Source organism: Talpa europaea, assembly GCF_964194135.1.
Source record: "Talpa europaea genome assembly, chromosome: 7".
Taxonomy (NCBI): domain Eukaryota; kingdom Metazoa; phylum Chordata; class Mammalia; order Eulipotyphla; family Talpidae; genus Talpa; species Talpa europaea.
The window spans coordinates 54,832,459-54,859,340 of record NC_140074.1 but is presented as its reverse complement, the minus strand read 5'-3'; the positions used below and the strand labels follow the sequence as shown (position 1 = coordinate 54,859,340).

General features: G+C 41.2%; 2 protein-coding genes across 3 annotated transcripts in view; one reads left to right on the top strand and one right to left on the bottom strand.

Moving 5' to 3' along the window:
• Positions 1–4,664, top strand: part of TEX10 (testis expressed 10) — a gene marked incomplete at both ends in the record, with an annotated part of 34,368 nt that extends 29,704 nt beyond the window's left edge. The window contains 2 exons of one of the 2 annotated variants that reach the window (XM_084238159.1): positions 3,141–3,294; positions 4,551–4,664. In XM_084238159.1, the coding sequence (XP_084094285.1) occupies positions 3,141–3,294; positions 4,551–4,664 (268 nt within the window). Of the gene's footprint in view, positions 1–3,083; positions 3,295–4,550 lie in introns of both variants that reach the window. The other variant, XM_084238158.1, reaches the window with a different exon arrangement.
• Positions 4,665–6,212: 1,548 nt separating this feature from the next.
• The window catches only part of INVS (inversin), a gene marked incomplete at its 3' end in the record, with an annotated part of 101,958 nt that continues 81,288 nt past the window's right edge, over positions 6,213–26,882 (bottom strand). Inside the window, 6 exon segments of the mRNA XM_084237331.1 lie at positions 6,213–6,265; positions 6,268–6,360; positions 8,964–9,035; positions 9,690–9,919; positions 19,994–20,708; positions 25,836–26,104. Coding sequence (XP_084093457.1) covers positions 6,213–6,265; positions 6,268–6,360; positions 8,964–9,035; positions 9,690–9,919; positions 19,994–20,708; positions 25,836–26,104 — 1,432 coding nt within the window.

Below are 26,882 nucleotides of genomic sequence, written 5' to 3'. Positions count from 1 at the left end.
CAGAGGTCGCCGGCAGCTTTGCAACCCAGCGCTCAACCGCTGCGCCACCGGGGAGGCCCTGCCCTTTTTTTAAGTGTCATAATTTATACATACTGATTATATACAACATTTATGTAGTTTAAAGAGTAATTATAAACTGAATATCCATTTACCCAATCTCAGGATTGGAGCATTGTCAACATTCACACTTTTCATATACCCTCCAAAGTTACGTGATCTTCTATTTAGCTCCTTAAGAGATCATTTTGTATTAATCATTGACTTGCCTTTTTATTACAAAATTTTGTTTTGCATATTTTAAACAAGAGGACTCTGCTATATTTTTTGTGAGTCAAACATGTTGATTCAAATTTGCATTTCATTAATTTTTGTTTGTACCATGTGTCAACAAATTTCTGTCATCAGTAAATATTTTAGCTTTTCTCTTTGCATATATATATATAAATACTTTAATCTCATCCTTAGAAGCTATTAAGACTATACATTATACATGATTTGAAAATTAGACTGTACTATAAACAACAGCCAAAGAAGAATCATCCGTTCTATTCCTTCTCTTTTGCTTGGTCACTCAGAAATGTGATGTTATCAGCTATGCTTGTTGTTGCTTGTTGCCTCACGTCATTTTTATCAGTGTATTCCCCATAGTCTACTTACCCTTCCACAAAAATTCAAGACCCTCTTTATACATACTGGTATGCTATCACTCTGAGGCCTGGCCGGAATACTGATATTATGTGTCATGTTGCCTTTTGACTGACATCACCCACTGGGCATGTTTCTCTTTCCTCTGACTGCCACATCAGAGAAAATATTGTGACTGGTGGGTTCTTTCCTTCTACCTATTTCATCACTGGGTTCTGACCCATTTGCCCAGGTAACTGCACACAATTCTGAGATCTTTTAAGGCTCAAACTGCTAGCTGTTTCAGACTCATGTCTGACAAACTGATGATTTTCTTCTCATACAATCTAATGTTTAGTCTTTTCCTGATGTGCCAGCCTTTTGTAGGTCTTGAGCTGTATTTTAGCTTTCTAGGTCCTAAGATTGCTGCCACCGTGTGACTGGATTGGCCGTGGTCTAGTACCTCTCCTGCTGCATGTATCCTGTTATATGAATGTACTATAACTTCGGCATTTCATTGTGAACATTTTAGGTCTGATCAGTAGGTCAAAAAAATGCTTTTTTAAATAGCAAAAAACCTGTCAGTTCTAAAAATTTGATAGTATCTCTAGCTGTGAAATGTATATATTATTACTTGTCATTTCCTGTCACTTGAAATATAGCCCCTTTATTTAAATGCATTTATTGGAAGTTTCAAAGATCCTTTAGTTTCTTACACAAAAACAGCCTAACTTTATGTAGCATAGTGAGCAAAATTCAGTATATGTTTTATTTGTTTGCCTGTATAAAATAGTGTTTTATTAAAAGTGTTTTGTTCTGTGCATTGGAGAGGTTGGTATTACAGGGACCCTGCACATGTCTTGGGATGATGTTAGGCATAAGGTGGTGTTGACAGCCAGAATATTAGGTACTTATAATTCCCTTTTGGGCTATTCCTCCCTCACTAGAAGAGGTGCTTGACATTACAGATAATGAGAGTGCCAGTCCGATTCTGAGAGCCTTTGATTTCACAAGTGCTGGCTGAAAAATCAGGCTTGATCAATTTGAGTTATTCAGGTCGGTGGCCACTATACATTGGAAGAAACTACTCTGTTGCCTGCTAGACCATTGTTAGTAAAAAATAAATCTATTCATCTGAGCCTTCTTGGTTTATAATCTATTTTTTTTTTTAAGTCTGGGATGTACTGTGTTATTTCTGTTATCTGCCCCATTGTTCATTGCTTGAACATTTCCTTTAATTGTGATGTGTAGAATTCTAAGCTCTTTCTTCCCCTTTACTTACTATACTTATACTTGGTTTGATGTAGAATCCATAAGTCCTTTAGCACAGTTTTGGTCAGTATTTATTTGAAATCTACTCAGAGTAGAAAATGAATATATTACACCATCATAGGAGTAACTTGTAAAACCCAAAGGCTCAGAATTGTGGGATCAGTAATTTGTAATCTAGTGGGAACGAAAGTAGCTATCTCTGTGCTTCTAGATTGTCTTTGTACCTGTCTCATTATTAGCTTTTAGTTCGGCTTTCTTTTTTCTGAACATGGCTATATTCTAGCCTGACTCTACATCAGTCTGCAGGCTGAATAAACTCTCTTCAAAGAGTATCCATTGGCTTAGAATGGATTCATTATCTATCTTTGGTGCAGTTGGCAGTCTGGAATGGGGGAGCTTGTTCATATGATGAAAGGGCTGTTCCTTCTAGATTTATAGGTATTCAGGTTCTCTTCAAAAGTGTTGGGATTGAGAGAATTATGCACTCCTGGTTCAAAAAGTAACAGACTAAGGTCAAAGCCTTTAGTAGCTAGTGGACTCTTCCTACAAAAGGATATTGCTTCATTTGACACTCTTGAAATGTTTGCCTAAGTAAACTTACCTCTATCACAAAACATTTTTGTTCCTTATCTATAAATATATCAAGAGGATGAGGCTTACTGAAATTTAGATTTAACATTTCTGGCCTTTTCTGATCCAGTCATGCAGTAATAGTCCCCTATGGGTGACTTTCTGAACCCATTTTGTTTCCATGAGCACATCTTTCTCTGCACATCTGCTCTCTTCTAAAACATTGAAGAGGCTTAGAATCCAGGTCTTATCCTTGAGTTTCATGAAGTTTTCCTTTTTTTTTAATCAGTGGGATATACTTATTCTTGATACTGATGAATAGTGTTCTGTGGTAGAGAACAGAGGTAGTACACATATGCACATCATTCAACCCACTGGCTAAATCTGTTGTATGATCACTAGGCCTCAAGGCTGTCTTAAGTCTGGGGAAGTGATGGTTGCTAGGCATTCTGGAACCCATAAGGTAGGGGAGAGCCACCGAGTCTTCATTGAATTTTCTTAGTTTTGATCAAACCCAGTTCTGAGTTTGTGGGGTTTAAATAAAAAACATGTTTCTGAAAAGGACATTTTCCTTAATATGTCAGTTCACTGACTTGTTTTTGTCTTTATTATTTTAGGGACAAACTATGGGGGGTCTGTATCTCCATCCTGGCTCTCCTGCCTCGAGTCCTCAGGTTGATGTTGCAGAGCCTGCGGGTGAACAGAGCAGGACCTGAGGAGCTGCTTGTTGTGGGCCAGTTGCTTCGCTTGCTGCTTCAGCACGCACCCCTCAGGACGCATATGTTGACCAATGCCATCTTGGTGCAGCAGATCATCAAGAATATCACGGTAAGAAGTGCGGAGCAAAGACTTTGTACTGTTAGTACTGGGAGGGATTTATGGTGAGGCCTGGAGACTGCTCTTGGGAGACCAGTTCTTGTGCTTGACTGACTCCTGGAATTGAGCCTAATGTCATGGTTCTCAGGGTTTTCCTTTGCTACCTAGTACCTGATTGTCCTACCCATAGGGATGTCTTTGCTCCCAGAATCAGTAATAAAAGCCATAAAATATTCAAACTTAAGTTGGCAGACAGCTTAGTTGAAGGAATATAGGCATCAGAGTCAATCCTGCCTGGATTCTGAAACATCTTCTGTTGATAGACTTGGATAGTTTAATGAGTTTTTTTAACCTCTGAGAACCTGTTTTCTTAGTTGTAGAAGTGGGGATGGCAAACTCTAGGTGACCATTATAAGAACATGCAAGTCAGGTTTTCAGTGTAGCTGACATTAAGTGTTCAGCAAATCGTCACTATCACAAAGGAAATTATCTAGCAGGATTAAACTTCAGGTCAATTTCTAGTCATTTAGAAGTTGGAGTGATTCACTGGAATAGTTGGAAGACGGAAGTTTGTAAATTTCAGACTTGTCTAAGAGTTGGTTCACTGTGTTCAGCTCTGGTTTGGGGGCAGCAGCTCCATAGTCTAGGAGTCCTGTAGTGTTTAGGTTTGGGAGAGTAGAGGCATTTTTATGTAGGTATTTGGGGAGTTTATTAATAAGTGTAATACTTAAGAGTAACAGACTTTTCAGCTGCTTGTAACACTGATGCTCGTTGTGAATGTTTCTAGTAACCTCATAGAAATAATGAATGATGGCAGAATATTCAGAAATAACAAGGAAGAAATGTTAAGAATTTAGATTATTCAGAACTTGAATAATCAGCTCACCTCCATAAGGAAGAGATGGGTAGAAATTGTCACAGTTGGCACTGTAGGATTATATTCTCTTGATGTTAGTGCAAATATCATGAAACTTTAAAATAATGCTAAGCGTGCCTGGGGAGTGGGGTGTGTGCTGATAAAAATGTCTTCAGTTCTTAGCATCGGGGGAAGAGAATAACCAGACAAGAAACCAGGGGCACGTGTAACTATGGATTTTCACTGCTTGTGTATAAATTAGTAAGCCCACTTAATAGGTCACCTTTTCCAAGATTATTCCTATGATGATTTATTCATGGGGGTACTGTCACTATGTATATGAGATGTCCTTTGGTTGTGGGAAATACTGTAAGGTGGCATAGCAATTTTGATGTATTGTTTTTCTCTGCAGACACTGAAGAGTGGAAGTGTTCAGGAACAGTGGCTCACAGACTTACATTATTGCTTCAATGTGTATATCACTGGTCATCCCCAGGGGCCCAGTGCGTTGAGTACTGTGTATTGAAGAGGCATCATGATACCGCCTGTCTGAAATTGTTTATTCACATCTAATTTTGAAGAGACTGATGTAATAAATGTTTGTCATTAAAGCTAAACTTTTAAAGAAGTTGTTTACCAACCTTCCTTTGCACTGAAGAAAATAACGCCTTGGGAGTTCCCACTTATATGCAGACTGGCTTCCTGGTCTAGCAGGGGATCCAGGGTTATAGGTGGCAGTATATTTTGCATTTCATAGGAGCTAGAGTATTTACAAAATACAGTGATCTTGTATACCTTCTATTTATCATGATATCTTCTTAACAAGAACTTAGATGAATTTTTTATGATCCCATGTAGGCAAACCTGTTTCCGTCCCAGTTTGTATTCAGAGAGCAGCAGAAAACAATTTTTTTGTGTGCTTTGGGAGTGGTTGCCTGTAACCTCAACATTTAGCTTCTCACTATGAAGTTCTGTTTACAGAGATTTTCTAGCCCCTTATGTAGAGGCAAGAGTTCAACATAGTGTTATGTAGTTGATTTGGATTTTCCTATACCTAAATGATGCTTGGTCTGATCTAGGTAACCATCCTTTCAAAATAATTTTCTACTAATGACTCACAGTTCTTAAACTACCAGCTGCACAGTGATTTCTGTGAAACCTAGCTCACTGTCTAAGGACTGGATAACAGTAATCTTTAATAGAAACAATCCTAAAAATATTTGTCAATTTAATATGTCATTGTTTATGCCTCCTGTCTATATTCTACAGTTTTGCCCTTAAAAGTGAAAACTCCCACATATTCTTGGATAGCTAGAATATTTGTAGTTAGCAGTAATCCCTTGCAATAGGAATGGCATTTTGACAAGTTTGCTCACCTCTGCTGGTTGAACAAAAAGTACAAGTGGAATGTTAAGGCCTTAACAGGTACACCGTGAGGAACAGTCTTGCTGAAATGCTGCTGCTCAGCAAAGACAGTGTTGTTTGTAGAGAGGTCTTTGCAGCAGCCTGTGGCCTTCAGACACTAACATGGGGACTGAGAAGTCAACATAGTGTACCTGTGGCCTTAAAAACAAAATGCTGGATCATGATTCTGGGTCTAAAATTTAAAACTGATATTATTAGACTAAAAGGATGTGTTATTGTGATGCTTGTTGCGTTTAGAGGACAGAAAAGTAGTGAAATGAAGGCTGCTGTAAGATAGATTCTGCCATCTCATTTAGTTTTCTTTGCTGGCGCGAAAAACCAGGTGTGCACCAACTGGCTGTCAGAAATCCTAATCCAGCCACACCCTTTAGTGCTTGTAGTGTTCGTTGTAGACATATTTAGACTTTAAATTCTCCTTTCCAGCCCTACTGACTGAGGTGAAAGCAGACAGCAAGGCATTTTTCACATGCATAGTCTACTCTCGGCACAGGCTAAGATGATCTACAAAACAGTGCTGTATAAGAGCACAAAGAAAACGTGACATTTCCTTTCAGTGGCTACCATATTTTCAGATTAATAAGACTTTAGACATGGCTATTAAAGTTTTCCCCAAATGTAAAAGGTTATCAGAATTAGAACTCCTCACTGGTTATTCCAGCTCCCCCGTGCACCGTCTTCCTCCAGCGGCAGTTGAAGCTTTGCTCTGCTTTTTGATTGAGTAGCTGATTGTAGGTTATAAGAAAAATTCTTGGATCTGCCACTGTTCTCAAGGAGGTGTATACACTGCAAATTGCTCACTGTTAAAAGAGAGAGATTGAGGTTATTTATTTTAATGCTGAAAGGAAGGCTCATTGGTTAAAGGGGTTTTAGATCTTGACTACACTGGGACTAAATAAGGCAATGGCCAATTCACTGTACAGACAGGATGACTCAGCAGCTTTGCATTTTCCACCATCTTAAAGATAATGTGACATCTTTTTTAAGGAAGAACCTTGACTGGGAGGGGCTGTGGCAGGCACGAGGACCTGGGACTGGAACCTTAAGTCTTCAGTCAACCCGGAATAGTTGGTATGAGACCTTTCTCTCTGCACAGCTCTCTAACATGACACAATATACAAACTTCTACACGTGTACATATTTTAACTTACCTTGTGCTACATTTGCTAAAGTTCATTCCAGAATATGTTAGTTGAAAAGTCCTCAGCTCTTCAAGCACAGACATACCCAATTTGAAGTACATCTTTTTATGACAAACTTAGAGGATGCTGGAAAATATCTGTAATATATTGAACTCTCACTCACAAGTGGGGATATGCTGCGCCCGAGTGGTTTAGAGACCTTGCTGAGGCTGTCCATTTCATGTCATTCCTAACTTTCTATGGCGCAAAGAAGCAAGGTGAGTAAATTTTAAAAAGTTAAACATCTTACTTGTTTTGTTGCTGTTATTTCACTTTTAAATAACTACTGAAGTACTGTTTTGGAACTCTAGCATGTTTTAGCTGTCTTTATAGTCTTAGGCAGGGGGGAGGGGTACCATTACTATTAGTCACCTAAGGCGTGGTTATTCGATTTATTGGAATGGACTTCTTAAAGGGAGTTTATTTTTAAAAAGCTAGGCCCGCAATTTTGGGAGGTTATATATATATCTGATTATTGCTATGCTGCTATTGGTGGGTGGCCTGGAGGGACAGCTGTAGAATGGAGAGAACGGGATGGTTGAGTTGCCTCCCAAATAAATGTCTAAGGAAGCTGTTATTTTGCTTATCCAACTCACTTTCTATCTCCTCCTTTTTAAGAGGTAAAGGCACTCATTACTAAAGCCTTTCCTCAAGTTGGAGGTCAGAAGCAACAATCCACTTGAATATCAGAACCTTCAATGTGCCAAAAAATTTATTAAAGCTAAATGGAACAGTGAGCAAAATCAGATCATTAGCCCCATGGAATTAAAGCAGAAAGTGAACATTTTTATTGAAGAACAAAAAAAATTAATGTTCTCAACTTTTTGGTTCTGTTTGGCCACTATTCCACATTGCAGAAACTGTGTCCAAGTTGTGTACCTCATAGAATTTATTTCATTTGGAGACATGTTTTCTGTATATAGTCTATAGCTAAACTGTAGAACAGTTATTAATAAAACTGACAATCAGTCTTACTCCTTCCTGCGAGTGGTGAAATCTTGTATTTCCTCAAGTTTAGGGTTCTTCAGTCCCTATTCATTTTCAAGCCAGTGAGAATTATCTATGTGCAGGACAAATAAGCAGTTTTGTTAAGATGAATTTCTAAGAAGTCATTAACTATTTCTTTGAATTTGTTTGCTCTGTCTTGTGCTTTAAGGCTTTTATGCCTATAAACACCATTTTTTTTTTTTTAAAGGTTTCTTACAGTACTGGATTTTTCTCGAGACATACGCAACATGTGCTAAATTATATTTGGTTATCTAAATGCCACTTACCTGGTAGTTACATCTGACCTGTTTCTAAAACTGTTCGATTCATCCAAATAAAATGGGCCTGATTCCTTTGAAAGTCCCTAACTACCCCACCCACCATTCCCTGATCAGCCTGCCTATATTACATGAGTTGCCCAACTTTTATTAAAAGATTTGGCAGTAATTACTCAGTCCCCACCTCCAGATTTTACTCCCATCAAAAACTAGATGAATGTTAAAGTTCATGCTGACAGTCATTGTTCACCTTCCCAGCTGCACTCTGTTGCTACAGGATGACTGGCTGAGGACGGGTGGGGGGAGTGTGTTGCCATAGCCACCTATGAGGAACACTGGACTTGGCATTAACTGCTGACAGCACTGAACTTATCACCCAAATTTAATGCTGGCTTGAATGAAGGGGCTTTGAGTAAAATATTCCTGAATTGCAGCTGAAAAGAAAGTTCCTTAAGCTGCTCCTTCAATGAAAGCGTCCACAGTTGAGCCTGATTTGGACATATTAGATATTAAATCCCTTCTTTATGGGTCCTAAAAGGCAAAAGTCAGAATTGGTGGTAAATAAAGGGACTTCTTTCCATCTTTGGAAAGCAGGTTGGGATATTAATGTTAAACCAAAACGGGACAAGAATTTCAAGGTATTAGTCTGAAGGACGAAAATATGGTCATTTTCCCCTTCATGTGAACAAGTATGTAAAAGTGACCAATATAGCTACATTTATTGTTTCTCCTGGAAGTAATGTTAATAGCTTTTTGCTATTAACATCTGCCTCTTAAGAGACAGATGTTGGCTGTACTAATACTTTCATGATGGGATAGGTACATACCTAAAATCAAATGACCATTGGGTTTCCCTGTCAATCACTGTTCTGATGTTATCAACCTTTGGGGATGAAAAAGGAACTATTCCCCTGATTGTCTCCACAGTCTAGTTGGCTAGTGCAGTGGCAGCCTTACCTGAATTGAGACGCAGCACAGAGTGGGTTTTTGAAGATCTTGTGGAATGATGTACTTTTCCTTCTTGAGAACCTGAAATCAACCAACAATAATCACTTATCTGAGAGTGCAGCTATGGCCTGACCAAATTCTGAATTTCTTATTAAGGTAGAGGTTTATCTTGGGTGTCTGCCAAGATATATTAGCTACGGTGTTGAAATACCATGTAGGTATTTCAAGTCCTCAGATTTGGCTGCCTGGGCTGCAGATCTCTTTCTAGAGATAACTTTGCTCAATTTTTTTTTTCTTCTGTTGGGAAGCTACAAGGCCTGTTCTCTGCTGAGTTTATTTGGATAGGCTCTTTCCAAAGCTGAAAATGTTCTAATTTACAGTAGTTCAGCTTCTAAACAAGCATTACCTGTTGTGCTTGGGTCGGGGGCATAGCTGTAGACAGCAGGAAAGGTCAAAATGAGGCAGGCGGGGGCTGCCTCTAGTTTGGAGTCCCCAAATAGATAAAGGGAAGACTCAAGCAGCCACCTGGGGAGACTTTCAATTACGAAGCTCAGCAAAGAAACTCTTGACTGAAAGATTCTGGGTTGAGAAGTCAGAATACTTCATGAATTCATTCTGTGCTAGAAATGCTGGTATGGAAAGCATTAAGTATGGTGCTGAGAATTCTCTTGGTACTTGGAAACAGAATAAGCTGGGGATACTTGTAAACTACAAAGTGCCCGGAATGACAGTTACCATAGATCTGCTTAAGCACTGCATGCCTGGTAGCCTTTGTGCCTGAGCTGCTCTTGGATGAACCTTTGGTGGCCCTGCTAACCGCAGTGGTCTTTGGGGGTTTTAGTTCCAGTTCCTTCCTCCAAACTTGGAGGAGCAATGTCATGCATTTTCGGTTCCATCTGTCCACATCTCTGGCTCCAACTTGCTTCATCTGCACAAGGTGAGATAGATGCTTTCTGAGCTGGAAGCTGGTGGGGTCAGAGGAGGGGAGAGTTGCTTTAAGATCATAGTTTTGAGAAAACCAAAATTTCTTTCTTCCTAGAGGCTATGGGGATAATATTTGCTGAACTGGGAGATTCATTTGAATTCGTTAATTTCAGTGACAGTATATTGAATGGTGACTTCTGTTTTCCAACATCAAACAATTCCTGAAGTAGGAGTCAAATTCTTGCCCTCAAGGTGAGATGGGCCAATGTATAAACGTGCAGTATAAGTACTATATGAGAGCCAAGGAGCTAGAAGGTATGATATACATGCGGAAATCATCATTGTGATTTAGTGAAGCTTTAAGACTTTGACATTTGTGTTGGGTTTTAAAGGGTGGTAGGAGCTTACCAGGCAGAGAAGTGCATTCTGGTAGAACTGGCATGAGTAGAAATGTGGGCATTTGTGCAGAAAGTAATGAGTTGTGTTAAGAATTGTGTATTTGGTGAGAGGAGAGGATGGAAGGATATACTATACTGTGGAGGTGTCCAACATTTAAGGTTCTGCTGTATGAGGCTCTTCCCTGATGTTTAAGCCTAAACACAAATCTGAGGTAGATATGAGGCTGATTAAGGCAGAATAGAGGTTGACATCATCAAGATAGTGATATTGTTAATGGTGAGGGTAGTAAAATCAGAAATGACCTAACTATTCATGGACATGACGCCACTGAGAAAATCCAAGAACACTGGGTGAGGCTACAGAACAGAGGCCAAAACAGATCATATTAGAAGAGAGAGAGTAACAGCTACATGCTGACCACATTACTGGCCCTGTGCTGCCCCCACCCCAACCCTTCCCAAGTCAGTGTAGGTTTACTGAGTCTGAGGTTCCTTCATTGAAAAAGAGCCCGGGGTGAACAACCAACTCCCCTAGTGTTTGCGTCACTGCTTGGAAGCGCTCTTTCTGGTCTTGCCTCCCAGGTATTGCAGGAGAGTCTGTGGGGCTTGACCACGGGCAATCTCATTGTGAAGGAGGAGCAGGTGAGGGGTTGTCAAGCAACACATACATTTTGGTAAGTTGAGTTTCTACCCAGAGTGCACAACCAGTAGTCCCAACCAGCAGCTTTGTTCATGTGCACAGCCTATGTAATGGTGCAGGAAATTCAGCAGGGTGAAGAGCCTTGCTAACCCTGGAGCCTGGGCTCCTGCTCAGGCAGGGGAGCCAGGTCATAGCCTGGACCACTGCTAGTTCTTGGCTCTGCCTGACCAGGAAGACTGGAAGCCCTGTACCCCAGCAGCACTTGAAGAGAACACAGTAGGCAGAACTGATTGTCTGCAGAGCAAAGCCAGTAGCACATTCAGTAAGGAAACATAGGGAGTGGGGTGGTTTGAGTTAATACTACAAAAAGCCTCAGTGGCCTTGCACCTGGTTCTTCTGCTCCATCTGGGCAGTAAAAGTTAATTCCTAATCCCGGCCAGTGCCGAATGCAGCCTTCAGCTTGTATGGCCACAGAACCCAAACTGTGTAGTGACAGCCCTTTCTTAACAGTGGCATTTTAACTGAGCATAACCCACGACTTCCTCATGTGTCGAACAAAATCAGCGGTCCTTTCTGGGCAAGGGAAGTCAGTGCATAGTCTTGCCTGCTTGAGGTTCCCAAACAATGAACTGTTTAAGTCCTGGGGCCCATCCTGCTGCCCTGTTAGGGCAGGGAAGCTAACTGAGAGCCCCCCCTACTGATGAATAGTGTGCGTAGTCCTAACCATCTAGATAGTCTAACCAGAGAACTTGGGCAATTGCCGGGACAATCCTTCAGCCTCATGGACAGAGAATCAAACAGCAGGCCTATTCAATTGTTCATACCACTACCCTCCGACCTCAGAGCTCAAACAATGGCCTTGCTCCCAAAGAGACCCTGCTAGCAAGTCTCACTTGCCCAAGAACATTATCAGCAGACACAATGAGAAACTCAAACTGAGCTGACTGAAAAACCATCTTGAAGTCTAGAATAGGAAAGTGCTTACTCAAATGTGCACATGCCAATGTAAGGAGTCAAGAATCAAAAAAATTCAGGTGATTATGACACTAGTAATTTAAGTTCTAATAACCATATCTTACAGATATGGAGATTCATAAGTTGCCAGGCAAAGAATTCAGAATGATCCTCTTAAAGAGGTTCAATGCACTACAGGATCACACAAACTACTAAACAAAATTAACAAAATTAGGAAAGCAACGCATGAACAAAATAAGTTCAACAAAGTAATAGAAACCAGGTGCAATTGTATGGGGAATATAACCAAAATGAAAATGCATACATTGTGCAAAGATGGAAAAAGATGTAAGAATTATATAAAATAAAATATTTAAATTAAAAAAAAAAAAAGAAACAGAAACCTATCCCCCAAAAATCCTATAGCTGAAAAAAGACAGTGACTGACCTGAAAATTTCAATAGAGAGCTTCAAAATCAGACTTGACTATGCAGAGGAAAGAATCATTCACCTGGAAGATAGGATATTTGAAAATACCCAGTCATTACAGTGTTGTAAACCAATATGACCCAATAAAATACAATTGAAAAAAAGATAACCAGTCAGATAAGCAAAAAGAAAAAAAGAATGAGAAAGGTATCATAGGAGACAATCAAAAGGCACAATATCCACATTATGGGGAGCCTAGAGAAACAGCAACAGAAAATATATTTAAAGAAATAATGACTGAAAACTTTCCAAACCTAGGGAGAGAAGTGGATATCCAGATTAATGAGGCTGAACTCAATGTGCTGAACTCAAATAGGGATACACTGAAACACATTAATATTTAAATTATCAAATCAAAGACAAATTTGAAAGCAGCAAGAGAAACAGCAAGTCATCTGCAAGAGACCTCTCAACAGGAACGTTACAAGTCAGGAGAGAATGGTATGTTCAAAATATGAAAAAAACCTGTCCACCATAAATTCTATGTCTGGCAAATGTGTCCTTCAGAAATTAAGATACTTTCCAGGACAAACAAGCCAGGGGAATTCATCACCACTAAACATGTCTTATAAAAATGCTAAATGCAGTTACTTAAGTGGAGGTAAAAAGATACTAATTATAAAAACATAAGAAAGGAATATGAAACTCACTTGTAATGAAAATATAGTCAAAGTTAGATTTTTGTACCAAGGTAATGGGGGTAACATAATTCACTTACAACTCTAGTTTAAAAGTTGAAAAACAGGGCCTCCCTGGTGGCACAGGGGTTATGCAGCGCACTATGAAGCAATCCACAGCCTCCGCAGCACGAATTCAATCCCCAGTCAGACAGGGAGAATCCCACATGGCGCAGCAGACCTCTCCTGTCTCGCTCGCTGCTCCCCTCAGCAGTATATTTCAGTCAGTCTGCCTGTTCTGCTCCCCACTCAGTCTCTGGTGAGTCCTCTCACCCCCCCCCCCCCACACGTCTGGCCTGTACCCCAGCTCTTGTATGCATAAATAAATCTTTAAAAACAAAAGTTTAAAAATTGCTAGGCACAGTGGTATATGCATGTACTCCAGCTACTTGGGAGACTGAGGCTGGAGAACTGCTTGAGTCCAGGAGTTCTGGGCAGTAGTATGCTATGTCATTCAGGTATCTACACTAATTTCTCATCAATGTGGTGACCTGGAAGTAGGGGATGAACAGAGAGTGCCTAAAGAGGGGTGAACAGGCCCAAATTGGAGAAGTTTAAAAATTAAACATAGTAAACTACAATAATCTGTTATAGGGGACACAATATAAACCACGTAAGCTGTGACATCAATATCCCAAAACGTAAGGGGGAGAACTGTGAAGTCTAGGAATGCTCTTGAAGTTGTCAGCAATTTAAAATAGCATGTTATAACTTGAAGATATTTTATATAAGTTTCATAAAACCATAAGGAAAAAATCTGTACTAACTACACAAAAGATCTGATAAAGAAAACATACTGATATCAAAAGATATCAAAACAAAAAAGACAGCAGAATAAGAAATAATGGATTCACAAAACCAGAAAACAATTAAGAAAATTATAATAGGTCCTTAGTCACAATAATTATTTTACACATAAATGGATTAAATTCACCAAACAAAAGAGAGTGGCTGAATGGATTATGAAAAAAATCCAAGACCCCAAGATATGCTGTGTACAAGAGACTCACTTCAGTCTTAAAGATAAACAGATTAGAGTGAAGAGATGGAAAAAGATATTTCAAGCAAATGGAAATTTAAAAAAAAATGTTAATTTCACTTACATTAGACAAAACAGAATAAAAATGGTTAAAAATGAAAAAGATCATTATATAATGATAAAAGGATCAATTTATTAAGCAGATATAATTGTAAATATTTATGTACCAAACACTGGAGTGTCTAAATATATAAAGCAAAAACTAACACAGCCACTGGGAAAAATACAGAGCAATAATAGCTAGACTTCATTTCCCTACTCTCAACAATGCATAGGTCATCCAAAGAGAAAGAACTGATTTGAGCAACATCATTTAACAAATGGACCTAACAGACACATATATTCTATCCAACAACTTCAGAATATATATTCTTCTTAAGCATATATGGATAATTTTCTACAATAGACCACACATTAGGTCACAAAATAAGTCTTTGCAAATTTAGAGACAGATCATGTTAAGTATGTTCTCTGACCATAATGGTGTGAAACTAGAAATCAGGGGGTGAACTGGAAAACTCATGACTACACGCATATTAACACTCTGCTGAACAACCAATGGAAAAGAAGAATTTGAAAGAGAAATTTCTAAAATTTCTTGAGACAGACAAAATGGGAATGACATACCAGTACTTATGGGATATTGCAAAAGCAATTCTAGAGGGAAATTCATAGCAATAAACACCTATATTAAGAAACAAGATCTCAAACAAGCCACCTAGATCTATATCTATATACCTTAAGGAACTAAAAGAACAGCCCAAAATTAGCAGAAAGGATGATATACAGATTAGAGCAGAAATTATTCAAAGAGCAGGGAAATAGAAAAGATCAACAAAACAAAGAATTGGTTCTTGGAAAAAATAAAATTAACCTCTAGCTAGATTAACCAAGGGGAAAAAGAGGACCCATATCAACAAAATTTTATTATAAATGAAAAAGGAGCCATTACAATTGATACCACAGGTATACAAAGAATCATAAACTATATAAATATATGTCAACACACTGGATAACCTAGAATAAGTGGGAAAATTCTTATAAATATTCACCCTACTTAGACTGAACAAAGAATAGAAACCCTGAACAGACCAATTACTAATAAACAGAAAGACTGAGTAATCAAAAATCTCCCAACAAAGAATAGCCCAGGACCAGATGACATCACTGGTGAATATTATCAAATATCTAAAGAAGAATTAATGCCAATCCTTCTCAAACTCTTTGGGAAAAAAAAATCAAAGAGAAGGGAACACTTTGCAAACTGATTTTATGAGGCCACCAACTACCCTGATACCAAAGTCATAAAGGGGCACTACAACAATCTACCAGTCATAAAAGGGCACTACCACATTATTTATAGTAGTAAAAGTCTGGAAATAAGGCAGTTCAGTACTAAGGAAACAGTTAAATTACGATATCTTCCAACAGTAGAAAGCTGTGCAGTAGAATATATTTTAAAACATGGAAAAGGGCTCATAGTATATTGTCGAGAAAGGGAGGTTAACCAATACAGTTTAATGTTTTAGTGGGGCAATCAGGTGCGGGGCGGGGGTGGAGTGGGGTGGGGGGTGGAGTTGGGGGACCGGGGCTGGGAGGTAGGCAGCAACTAAATCCCCCAACCCCTAGTGAATCTTTACTCTTTTCTGGGCTCCCTCTGGCATTCTCTCGTGGTCTCCCCTCTTGTGCAGTCACTCGTCCTCTCACAGCCGTCCTGTCTGAGTGATGCCACCCTCATAGCTCTAGCCGCACCCTCAGGTGTGCACACTTATGTAGGTGTGCGCACCCATACTCCAGGTGTCCACAATCAGGCTCGTGTGCGCCACACCCACACTCCCAAGTACCTTCTGCTTTAACAGGATCAAGGCTGTAGGTGCTAGCCAGAGGCTCGTGGCACAAAAAGCCTGATTAATTCACTTACCCTACACATGTGCATACATATTATAAAAAGGACATAAACATATCCCTAGAAAATGCTGTCAACAACCCACATGCTTAGCTCTGATCTTTAGTTTTTGTTTAAACAATTTCCTATATTGAACTTGTTTTTTGTCATCTGCAAAATTTTAAAATAAAATTTAAAGAAAAAAAAAAAAACAATACTCAAGCAAACTGTTACCTCTCCCCAGAACAAACAAGAGAGGAGTTAAGTGCTGATGAGGATATGGAGACATGGGAACCCCTGCAAGCACACTTGTGTTTACAGTTCGTGAACACTGTGGAACACAGTATGGAAATTCCTGAAAAAAATTTAAAATGGCACTACCGTTTGCTCTAGCAATTGCACTTCTGGACCTGCTGTATTTACAGCTCGTGTTTATTTGATGTTGTCTATCTCACATGCACTCCCAAATTGCTTACTGAACACAGCTGTTTTGGAGCCTCCCAAAGAAAGTTGCGTTAATGTTCATTACCTGTGGCTGATTAACTACTTCTGGTGAGCTCATAGGAAGCTGCCCCATGCCTGACTTTAGTATACACCAAATGCGAGGTAATCTTCCTAATCAGCTAAAAGCTCTTTGCAGCCTCTTCCTGCTGCTCTAAAGGCCATTTCAGTGAAACGGCATGATTTCTTTTCCTGGAGAGTGACAAACCATGGCATCCCCCTTCTAGAATATGTACTACTTTTCCAAAAAGCCAGCTGTAGAGAAAAGCTGGAGTTATGGGCCGATACTGCTCCTTAACTCAATCTCTTTTGTTTGAGAAGTCAAGAAACCTCTGCTCTGAAGCAGAGAAGTCACTGGGGAGAGCAGGCTCTCAGTCATGATTCCCATGGAGATCGGGGCTGTTGCTAAGACAATGGTCCTAGAGGCAGAGGAGCAGCCTCTAGTCTACCAATCTCAAGGGGAACTTGCACTCCAGGATTGTAGAATGTCCCAATGCCTAACCGTTCCATTCAGCCCCAGCCTCGGGGTTGTTCTTAATCACCTCAGAACACCCTGGAGAAGAGCTGACAGGATAGTGGCTTACACACATTCAGGTGAAAAGCTGGTCCAGTATCTTTCCAGCCCAGCTTGGCTTGCCCACTGTCTGGTTTCAATTTTTTTTTTTTTTTGGTGGGCCCCTTGTCGGTGGCCGGGGATCGAACTGGCGCTGCAGAGGCTAGGGGCAGCCTCACAACCCAGCGCTCAACCACTGCGCCACCAGGGGAGGTCCTGGTTTCAATCTTCAAAAAACCTTTAAAATAATCAAATCTTGGTACTAAAACTTGTACTTTAAGACTATGCTTCAGGTTCTTCTGGCCCAAGGTTCAATCTGCTCACACTGTGCCTGTGCCTGTCTGCCTTTCCTCATCCGTGGCCTGGCTCCTCCAAGGTAGCTTGTGTTTATGGAAGGCTTAGGTGACAAGCCCTGTTCCCTGAACCCCGTTTTAACACCCCTTCCCGGGTGCCTTAGGTTTGGAGTCAGACACCACACACTGTCCCAGGACAGCGTGAGCTCCTGAATTTAGAATGAAAGACTTACAAGGCTATTACAGAATCAATAAAGCCTTTTTTATTGTCACCACACATGTGACTTCCCACAAGGTGCAGCATCCCAGAAGCCCTTTGGGAGTCAGTGTCCAGGTCCGGGTAGCACAATGGTGCAGCCAGAGGGCCCTGCATAATTGCCTTCCCAGCTGGGCACTCAGACTATGAGCCCACTGTTCTTGCGGGTCATGACTGAAGGCTCATTTGCTGCTATGGACACTTACTGACAGGACCTGTCAGCTTTTGACTCTTCAAAGGAGTCAAGGAACAGTCCTACAGGAAGGCATTTCAGCTAGGGAGCAGCTGTGGGGCCTGATGTGGTAAAGCTGACTTGTTTAGATCCTAGGGTTCAGCTGAAATACTTAAAAGTTCTTCTGAGATGGTATCTAGTACCGGTCCAGTAGAACTCCCCAAGGGGGCACCGAAGACCATTCCCATCTGGGGTTCGGAGATAAGACTATCTCAGCTCCAGCACTTCCTAGTGCTGTAACCTTGGCAGGCTGATTAACCTTTTCCCATGCTTCAGTTTCCTTCTCTGTGGAAGGAGGATACGAAGAGAATCTACCTCATGATTTTTGTAAGGATAAATGTGTTAATACAGGTAAAATGGGCTGGCACAAGTGTCAAGTAAATGCTAACTACAAGCACTAACAACAGTAACCACACATCCCCAGGATGCTACCTTGGTGTGTGTAGGGTAAAGAAAATATCAGGCTTTTCTGCCCTTCCGCCATCAGGATAGATGATGGATCCTTGTCCTGAATGCATGCCTGATGGCGGACACCTGGAATAGGGTGTGGGCATAGGTAGATGGGATTCACCCGGGCTAAGACTGTGCTTTTAAGGGCGGCGTCACGGGGGGACGCCAGCAGCCCCAGCCAGCCAGCAGCAGAACCTGAAGGAGAAGCCGAAGCAGAAGCAGAGAACGCCAGAGAGCCCAGATAGAGTGAAGACTTGCTGGGGGCTGGGAGGCCTGCCAGCCTCCCAGCCCCCCAGCCAGCACCCCTGCTTGCCATATGCCTGGTGAACCCCAAATAAAAAACCTGCAAAACTACTGAGGACTCTGACTCCTCCTTTACCCAGTCTGCATGGGATCAGAAAACCTGCACTGTGGCCAGTCCTGCCCTTACAGTGTGTTGTCCACCAGGCAGGCAGCTCTTCTCTCTAGCCTGTTGACGTGAAGAGCGTGAGGCCTGCCTCGGTCTCCATTATCTTGACAGACAACCATCTCTGCCAAGAACATAAGGGCAAAGGCCCTTGGATTTGAGTCAGAGCTTTAACTGCTGGATCTGCTACACTAGGACAAGTCACTTCTGAGACCATTTGCTGGTCTGAAAAATGGAGATGCTAATCCCAGTCACGGCGGCTCTCTGGTGTGGTTGGAGGAGCAAATGGGATAAGACATGAAGGACTTTGTAAGTGGCCAATAGCTTGAAAAGACATGAGGCCGCACTACTGCAAAGCCCATGCAAGCAGGAAGCACAGCACAGGGCTTTGGGTAGAGAGCCGGGCACGGCAGCCACAAGATCTCTCCCTCATGAGAATCTCTTTTCTCTGCCTCTGCTTCTCCTGACCTTTTTATCCCCTGGCAGGGGCGTTGATATGTGGTGCACCTGTGCTTGCAGTGATTCGCTTGCTTTGTTCCCCTATTAACTTTCCTCTCCGAGGAGAGAGAGGTCCCATGACTCCACCTGTTGGTGGGTGCAGCGATGGCCTACTCTGGATTTAGGCCCTTAGTGGGACCTGTGGTGTGAAGATTATGGGATATATGAAAACGAGCAGCAGAGGACTCCTCCAGCCCTCCTAGAATTACTCCCTGGAGGTATCTGTTTCAGTATTTTAGGAAGCGTCCACCATGACTCCCAGCACTTAGCCCAAACTCAATTTGGTGGTGTTACACAGGTTTTTGTAATAAATTCAGTCACTCAACTCACTATATTCAGGCCTCTCTGTTTAGGCATTTGGGACAGTAAAGACATTTAAAAAAAAAAAAGTATCTTATACATAATAGTGCTTCAGAAGTTATGAAGCACACTTTACATCAACCTAGCAACCTGTCATGTAAACAGGATAGCTGTGCAATTGTTAAATTCCATTTCACAGATGAGGAGACTGAGGACCAGCGAATGATTGGCTCGAGGTCAGTTAGCCTATTAGAGCTTCATCTGAAACTTAGACTTTCTGTTTTCAAACTGAGAGCGTTTTTTCTTACACCAGGCTATCCTGAGTGCTTTCTATCTTTCTTGGCAAAAATACCACTTAAATAGCTTGCCCAGTGTAAATTATAAGGATCTACACGTGTGTGAATTCACAGGCTGGCTCAATAAAAATGGTCTTATCACAACAGCACATAGAATTCAGTAGAAAATGTTACAGAGCAGGGGGTGTCAAGTTAGGGGTATCAGATAAACATAGAACCAAAGGTGCTGTAGCACCCCATCTTCCTACCTTCTCCAGGCCCTCTGGATGATGGCTGCTGCCTTGTTCTTTTTGCGAAACAGCTCTTTCCTGCTTCTCTCTCTTTGGATTATCTGCAGCCGCAGCTCTACGGGGAGAAGGTCAATATTCACAGGCTGTGCAGAGAGGGGACTAGGTGCTGGGTCAGTCTCCTTAGATATCTGAGTGTCCTCAGACCGAGTAGATGTTCTCAGTTTCCTGACCCCTGACCGCAACACCTCTGTGCTCTGTGGCAAATCTGAGTTGCTCCCTCCTGCGAGCTTGTCCTGCGTCACTTTGTTCTTTGCTGTCCGATGGTGAAGAGGATTCTGTCCAGCATGGGCCACCTCCCCCTTGGCACTGCCTGGCCGGCTAGAACCCGCTGGGGAGCACCTTCCTCCTTTGAGGTCAGGAAAACGCCTTTTTTGGGAGGTACATTTGGCCTTGGGTGCTTCATTGTGCTGCCTGCTGAGCTTCCAGGGACCCTCCTGCTGTGGAAGGTTCGCTGCCCCATGGGGGTCCTCTCCTTTCTCATCAGTGCTAGCGGCCCTGAGGCAGGAAGGCTGTTTCAGGAAACCTTTTCTCTTGTCACACCGCTGCTCGCCAATTGTCTCACCTCTTGACTTCTCAATAGAGGAAACTCCTGAGCGCCTGTTTCCACCTTTGCCTTCACTGGGGCTAAAGTGTACACAGGAAGATCGGCCTTTAGAATGTTCTCTGGACGTTTCTGGGGAGACAAAGAAAGAGGGGGATAATGTTCATTGTCCATAACTTACACGTAGAGCAACTCTGTCCATTTACTCACATAAAATATTCAGACCTGTCCTTTAGCATCACCAGGATAGTGGTGATTATGATAAGAAAAAAGTCTATTAGCTTCTATTTCTAGCAATAGAGGTTACAGAAAATAAAAACCTTCCCACTACAAGTACCTAAAATACTGATGCAGATAAAACAAATATCTTGGTTTCACTAAATATCTGGTTGTGCTTTTTTTTTTAAGAGTTGCAAGACACACTCTTTTTTTTTTAAATTTATTTATTTATACAAGCACTGGGTACAGTCAGAAGCACGGGAGGGTGAGAGAATTCACCAGAGCCAGAGCGGGGAACTGAACAGGCAGACTGACGAAACACACTACTGAGGGGAGCAGCGGGCGCAGCAGGAGAGGGCTGTGCACCATGTGGGACCCTTGCTGGTGGCCAGGGATTGAACCAGCCCTGTAAAGGCTGCTGGCAGCTTCGCAGCCCAGCACTCAACCGCTGCACCACCAAGGGAGGCCCTGGTTGTGCTTTGATACCCAGATAAGAACAGAAAATGAGGTCCTTCAGACAGAAATTTATGTGGAACTGAAACCCTGCATTGAAGCCAGGACACTAGGATGGGTATACCCTTGGAAAATGATAGTCCTCAGATTTAAGAAAATGGCTTGCTAGCACTGGGGCGTGAGAAGGTTCGTTTCCTGTAGGTTGTGAAAGGAGTACACTGTCTTCAATGAGAAACTGAAGCCAAAGTTCTGTGTCTCCACAGATCTCCACAGAACCTCCATTGGGGTTTGGGATTCATTTATTCTCAGCCATACAAGAAATTAATAAAAACAATGATCTTGGGATGATGGTATTGCAGGATGCTTCATACAAACAAGCACAATAATTATAGGCCTGCGTTTGCTATTTTAAAGGACATACCTGTTTGGTAGGTTATTTTTTGGGAGGGGTCTGAAAACATTTATCACTATTAATCTAAATGGACAATTTTTTAAGCATTCCCCAAAATAACCTACCATATAGGAAAGTCCTACTTTTGGATGGAGGGGAACCTGTATTGCTTTAGAGTGGCATGCCCTCAACTCAGGCTTCTGACTTCACAATCCAAAATTACACATGAAGAAAACAGCAGCACATAGAATCTGTTTACTGTTAGTAGACAGTAAACAGAAACAATCAATCATAAGATTAAATCAACAATAATGTCAACTCATAGAGGAGGAAGAGCATGAGGAACTCTCATTCATTGCTGGTAGAATGCAAAATGGGGGCCTCCCTGGTGGTGCAGCGGATAAAGTCGGTGCTATCAAGCTATTTGCAGCCACCGTAGCATGAGTTTGATCCCCGGCCAGGGAGCTGACTCACATGGCGCAGCAGACCTCTCCTGTCTTGCCCACTGCTCCCTTCAGGAGTGTATTTCGGTCGATCTACCTGTTCTGCTGCCTACTCTGTCTCTGGTGAATCCCCTCGGACCTCCCCTCCCACGCCGCTGGCCTGCACCCCAGTTCTTGTATGCATAAATTAAAAAAAATCTTTAAAAAAAATTTAAAAAATGCAAAATGACACAGCCACTTTGGAAGAGAGTTTGGTGGTTTTTACAAAATTTAGCATATTCTTACCATATAATCCAGCAATCTTTTGTGTGATTCATAGATCCAAATTATTTAAAAATGTATCTACCTCAAAACCAGCAATAGGACACTTAGCACTACAAAGAAACCAAAAGGAAATGAGCTAAAAATAAAATCAGTGCTAAAAAGAAATGAGCTATCAAGTCATGGAAAACATCACCTTACTTGCATGAAAATCACTAATACAGGCTACTTAGTGAGAGAAGACAATCTGAGAAGAATACACACTGCGTGATTCCAACTGTATGACTCTGGAAAAAGGCAAAACTATGAAGACAGTAAAAGGCTCAGTGGTTGCCAGGGTTTGAGGGAGGGAAACATTAAGAGGCAGAGCACAGAGGATTTTTAGAGCAATGTGATAGTGAATTTTCTGAGCTAATGTGACTGGGATCAGGGATGCCCAGATAGCTGGTAAAATATTTCTGGGTGTAGACACTAGCATTTGAATCTGTAGTTTGTGAAGATTACCCCCAGCAGGACAGGTAGGCATCCGTCAATCTGTTGATGGCTGAAATAGAGCAAAAAGGTGGAGGAAGAGCAAATTTGCTCTCTACTTGAGCTGAGATTTGTCTTTTCCTGCCCTATTATAGAGGTACTGCTAGATTTTGGGTCTTCAGACTAAGACTGGGACTTACCATCTGCTCTCTGATTCTCAGGCCTTTGGACCTACACTTAACATCTGCTCCCCTGGTTCTCAAGCTCTGGACTTGGACTGAATTACACCACTGGCTTCCTGGTTCGCTAGTGTGCAGACCGCAGATCATGGGATTCTCAGTTTCCATAGTCAAGTAAGCCAATCCCTATAAAAAAAAATCTCTTCATCTCTATATCTTACTGGTCCTGTTTATCTGTAGAATCTTGGCTAATATAGGCCATGAATTATTCTGTATGATACTATAATGGTGGATATAAGTCATTATACATTTATCCAAACCCACCAAATGTAAAGCACCAGGAGTGAGCCTGGATATAAACCAAGACCTTTGGGTGCAATGATGTTTGACTATAGGTTCACTGATTGTAATAAATGGACTGCTTTATTTTAATTTTTTAAAAGATTTATTGTATTTATTTATGCATAGGTGTAGGTGTAGGCCAGAGTTGTGGAGGGTGAGAGAAATCACCAGAGACAGAGTGGAGAGCAGAACAGGCAGATCTACTGAGCTATACTGCTGATGGGAGCAGCGGGTGAGACAGGAGAGGTCTGCTGTGCCATGTGGGTCAGCTCCCTGGCCGGGGATTGAACTCAAGCTGCAGTGGCTGCGTATAGCTTCAGAGTGCTGAGACTTAACCCCCTGAGCCAGCAGGGAGCCTCCAACTTTGGAGTCTTGAAGAAGAAATCATTTGATTCCAGCCTCACGATATATGACAAATTAAATATGGGATGAGTCAAAAAGTTAAAAATGAGATAGCAAAAAATAGAACATATATGTGTTTATTGGAACTTGAAGTGGGAAAATCCTTTTCTTAGCATAAAACTAAAAATCTCAAAAGAGAAATTTTTTTTAGCAGATTCAAAAGGTAGACTAAAAAGACATTATTATACAAGTGACCCTTAAACAACATGGGTCTTTCCTGTGCTGGTCCCCTACCTTTAAGGTATTTTTTTCTGTCTCTGGGTTCCATATCCACAGATTCATCCAACCTTGACATGAGCTGGCTGAATGGCAAATGTGGAGCCAGCTGGTCTGCAGAGCTCACATGCAGATTCTAACTACATGGTGGGTAGCTGGTGCTGTTAACATCTGCTTTGTTCAGTGGTCAGATACATATGATAGACAAAGTTTACTATACTTATTTTACAAAAGCTTTTAGCAATATTAAGAAAATCAACCAACCAATATAAAAATTGACAGAGGGCATCAGTGAAGAAACCAGAAAATAAATTGACAAAGCCAATAAAAATAGAACAAAATCTCATCCTGTCAATTTAGTAAAATCATTATTTGCCTAAACGCATTTTATGCCTAAATATTTTTTACTTTTTAGAGGGTGAGAGCCTTCTGCAATCTTCCTGGAATAAAATTTGGGCTCATGTTTAAAGAGTCATAAAAATTAGAGATGTACATAAAAATTTCTGTGTAAGGCTATTTAGTTTGTATGTCTCAAAACACAGGCATGATTAAACAATCATATGTATAATTTGATATAATGCTAAGTAGTTTCTAACATTTGTTGCTGAAGAAAGAAATGATGTAAGACCTCAGAACAAGATAACCACAATTTTCTGAATTAGAAAAAAGAATTAGAAGTTATGTACCAAAGAGACAGATAACTGATGTTTAAGATTAAGGGGACTTTTTTTCTTCTTTGTTCTTCTCTCAGTTTTTAATTTTTTTTTTTTTTTGGTGATGCACATTAACTTTTTTTAAAATCTAATTTATTGATTTCTCATTCATTTATGAAAGGTGAAGGAGAAAAAGAAGAGGCCAGTATTTTTCATCTTTGGTTCCTTCTGGGACTCAACTCAAGGTCTACATGGCCTGTGTACTGATCAGCCGAAGCAACTATGACCTCTCTTTTTTTTTTCACTTTATTGAGATTACCTCAATGTGGTTTATGACACTATACATATATGATTTAGGGGAATGTGTTTAAACTTCTCAGATGTATGCTACCTCCCCCTACCATCCACGCACCCACAGTCCTTTACCATAGACCCCTCATGGACTTCTCAGGAGGTTTTTTCTTTTTTGTTTTAAACAATTTATTTATTTATTTATTTATTTATTTATTTATTTATTTATTTATTTATTTATTTATTTATAACAAGCACTGGGTACAATCAGAAGCACAGGACAGTGAGAGAATTCACCAGAGCCAGAGCGGGGAACAGAGCAGGCAGACTGACGAAATACACTGCTGAGGGGAGCAGAGGGTGCAGCAGGAGAGGTCTGCACACCTCGCCAGTGGCCGGGGATTGAACCAGTGCTGCAGAGGAAGTGGGCAGCATTGCAGCCCAGCGCTCAATGGCTGCACCACCAGGGAAGGCCCTTCTCATGAGTTTTATAAATTACATTTGATAATTGAAACAAAAATTATAATGCCACCTGATACCCAAGCAATATTTAAAAGTGGAGAGGGTAAAGGTACCTAAATGGAGGTAAGGTTGCTACATTTCACTTAAAGTTTTAAATGTTGATTCTAGACTATTACAAGTCACATCATATATTAAAATACTCAGCAACCAGCACAAAAATGATGGAAAGAGATACGCTCAAAAAAACTGTAAATTCCTCAAGTTGGAATCCTAAAAGATGTCCCAAGAAGAGAAGAAAAGAGCAATGGGAATGGCAATATCTGATTTATTTTATCTAAAATAAATGAAAAATAAGTAATGCAATGGCAAACTTAAGCGATAACATAATCATCTCACACATCAATGGTCTAAATACACTAATTAAAAGAGCTCACAGCCCATGAGTTGGCATTAGATAATAAAGGTGATACACCTACCACTGGACTTTCTGGGGTCTGTTCCCTGCACATCTGGAGAAAGATGCTGCTCCTTCTGGGGAACACTACTTGGGGATCCTCTGCTTGGACACTCTCTGCAGGCTCTCCTCTCGCAGCCCTGGGCAGTGTTGCTGGAGGCACAGCTCTGTCTGTGGGGCTCATCCTGGGTGCCAGGCACACGGGGAGGGATTTGGGGCCTGCAGGAATCTGGGCTCAGCCTCCCCTTGTGCTGTTCTGCTTCCCTTCGCTTGTTTTCTTCCTCCCGCTTCCTGAAAAAAAAAGTCAACAAAAATGGGGTAAAATTTAGAGTGTCCCCTGTACATGTGTTCCTGGGTGAGATATAAATGTTAAGAGATGCTCTCTATATGACAATAGGAATTTAGAGATTCACAATTTCCAATCTTTCTCCAGGCCTTATAGTTTCAAAAGATAACGGAGCTGAAAAGAATCTTACAAGAACTGGGGTACAGGCCAGAGGTGCGGGGAGGTGAGAGGATTCACCAGGGACAGAGTAGGGAGCAGAACAGGCGGATCTACTGAAATACACTGCTGAGGGGAGCAGAGGGCGAGGCAGGAGAGGTCTGCTGTGCATGTGGGTCACCTCCCTGGTCAGGGATTGAACTCGTGCTGCAGTGGCTATGGATAGCTTTGTAGTGCTGATGCTTAACCCCTTACACTACCAGGGAGGCCCTGATGTTTATGTTAAATGAGGACTTACGAAATAGTTGCTACCCAAATGATTCAGTTATTGCTCAGGGAGAGCATCTGATTAGTGTAGAGTGGAGAGAAGCTTGCACTGGGAAATACAAGATCGTCTCAGGTCCTGCTTCTGCCAATGACCACAAAATGACTTTAACTTAGTCACTATTCTGTCAAAGACTCAGTTTCCCCAGATCTAAATATGCTAGCTTATAATCCTGGATTGATTTAGGGGTCTGCCTGGAAACTAGATTTCTTTATAAAAGCCATGATATACATTGAAAAGAGATGAAGAGATTTTTGGTAGCAGAGTTCCTTGTGGGAGATTTGTTTAAACAGATCCTTTAA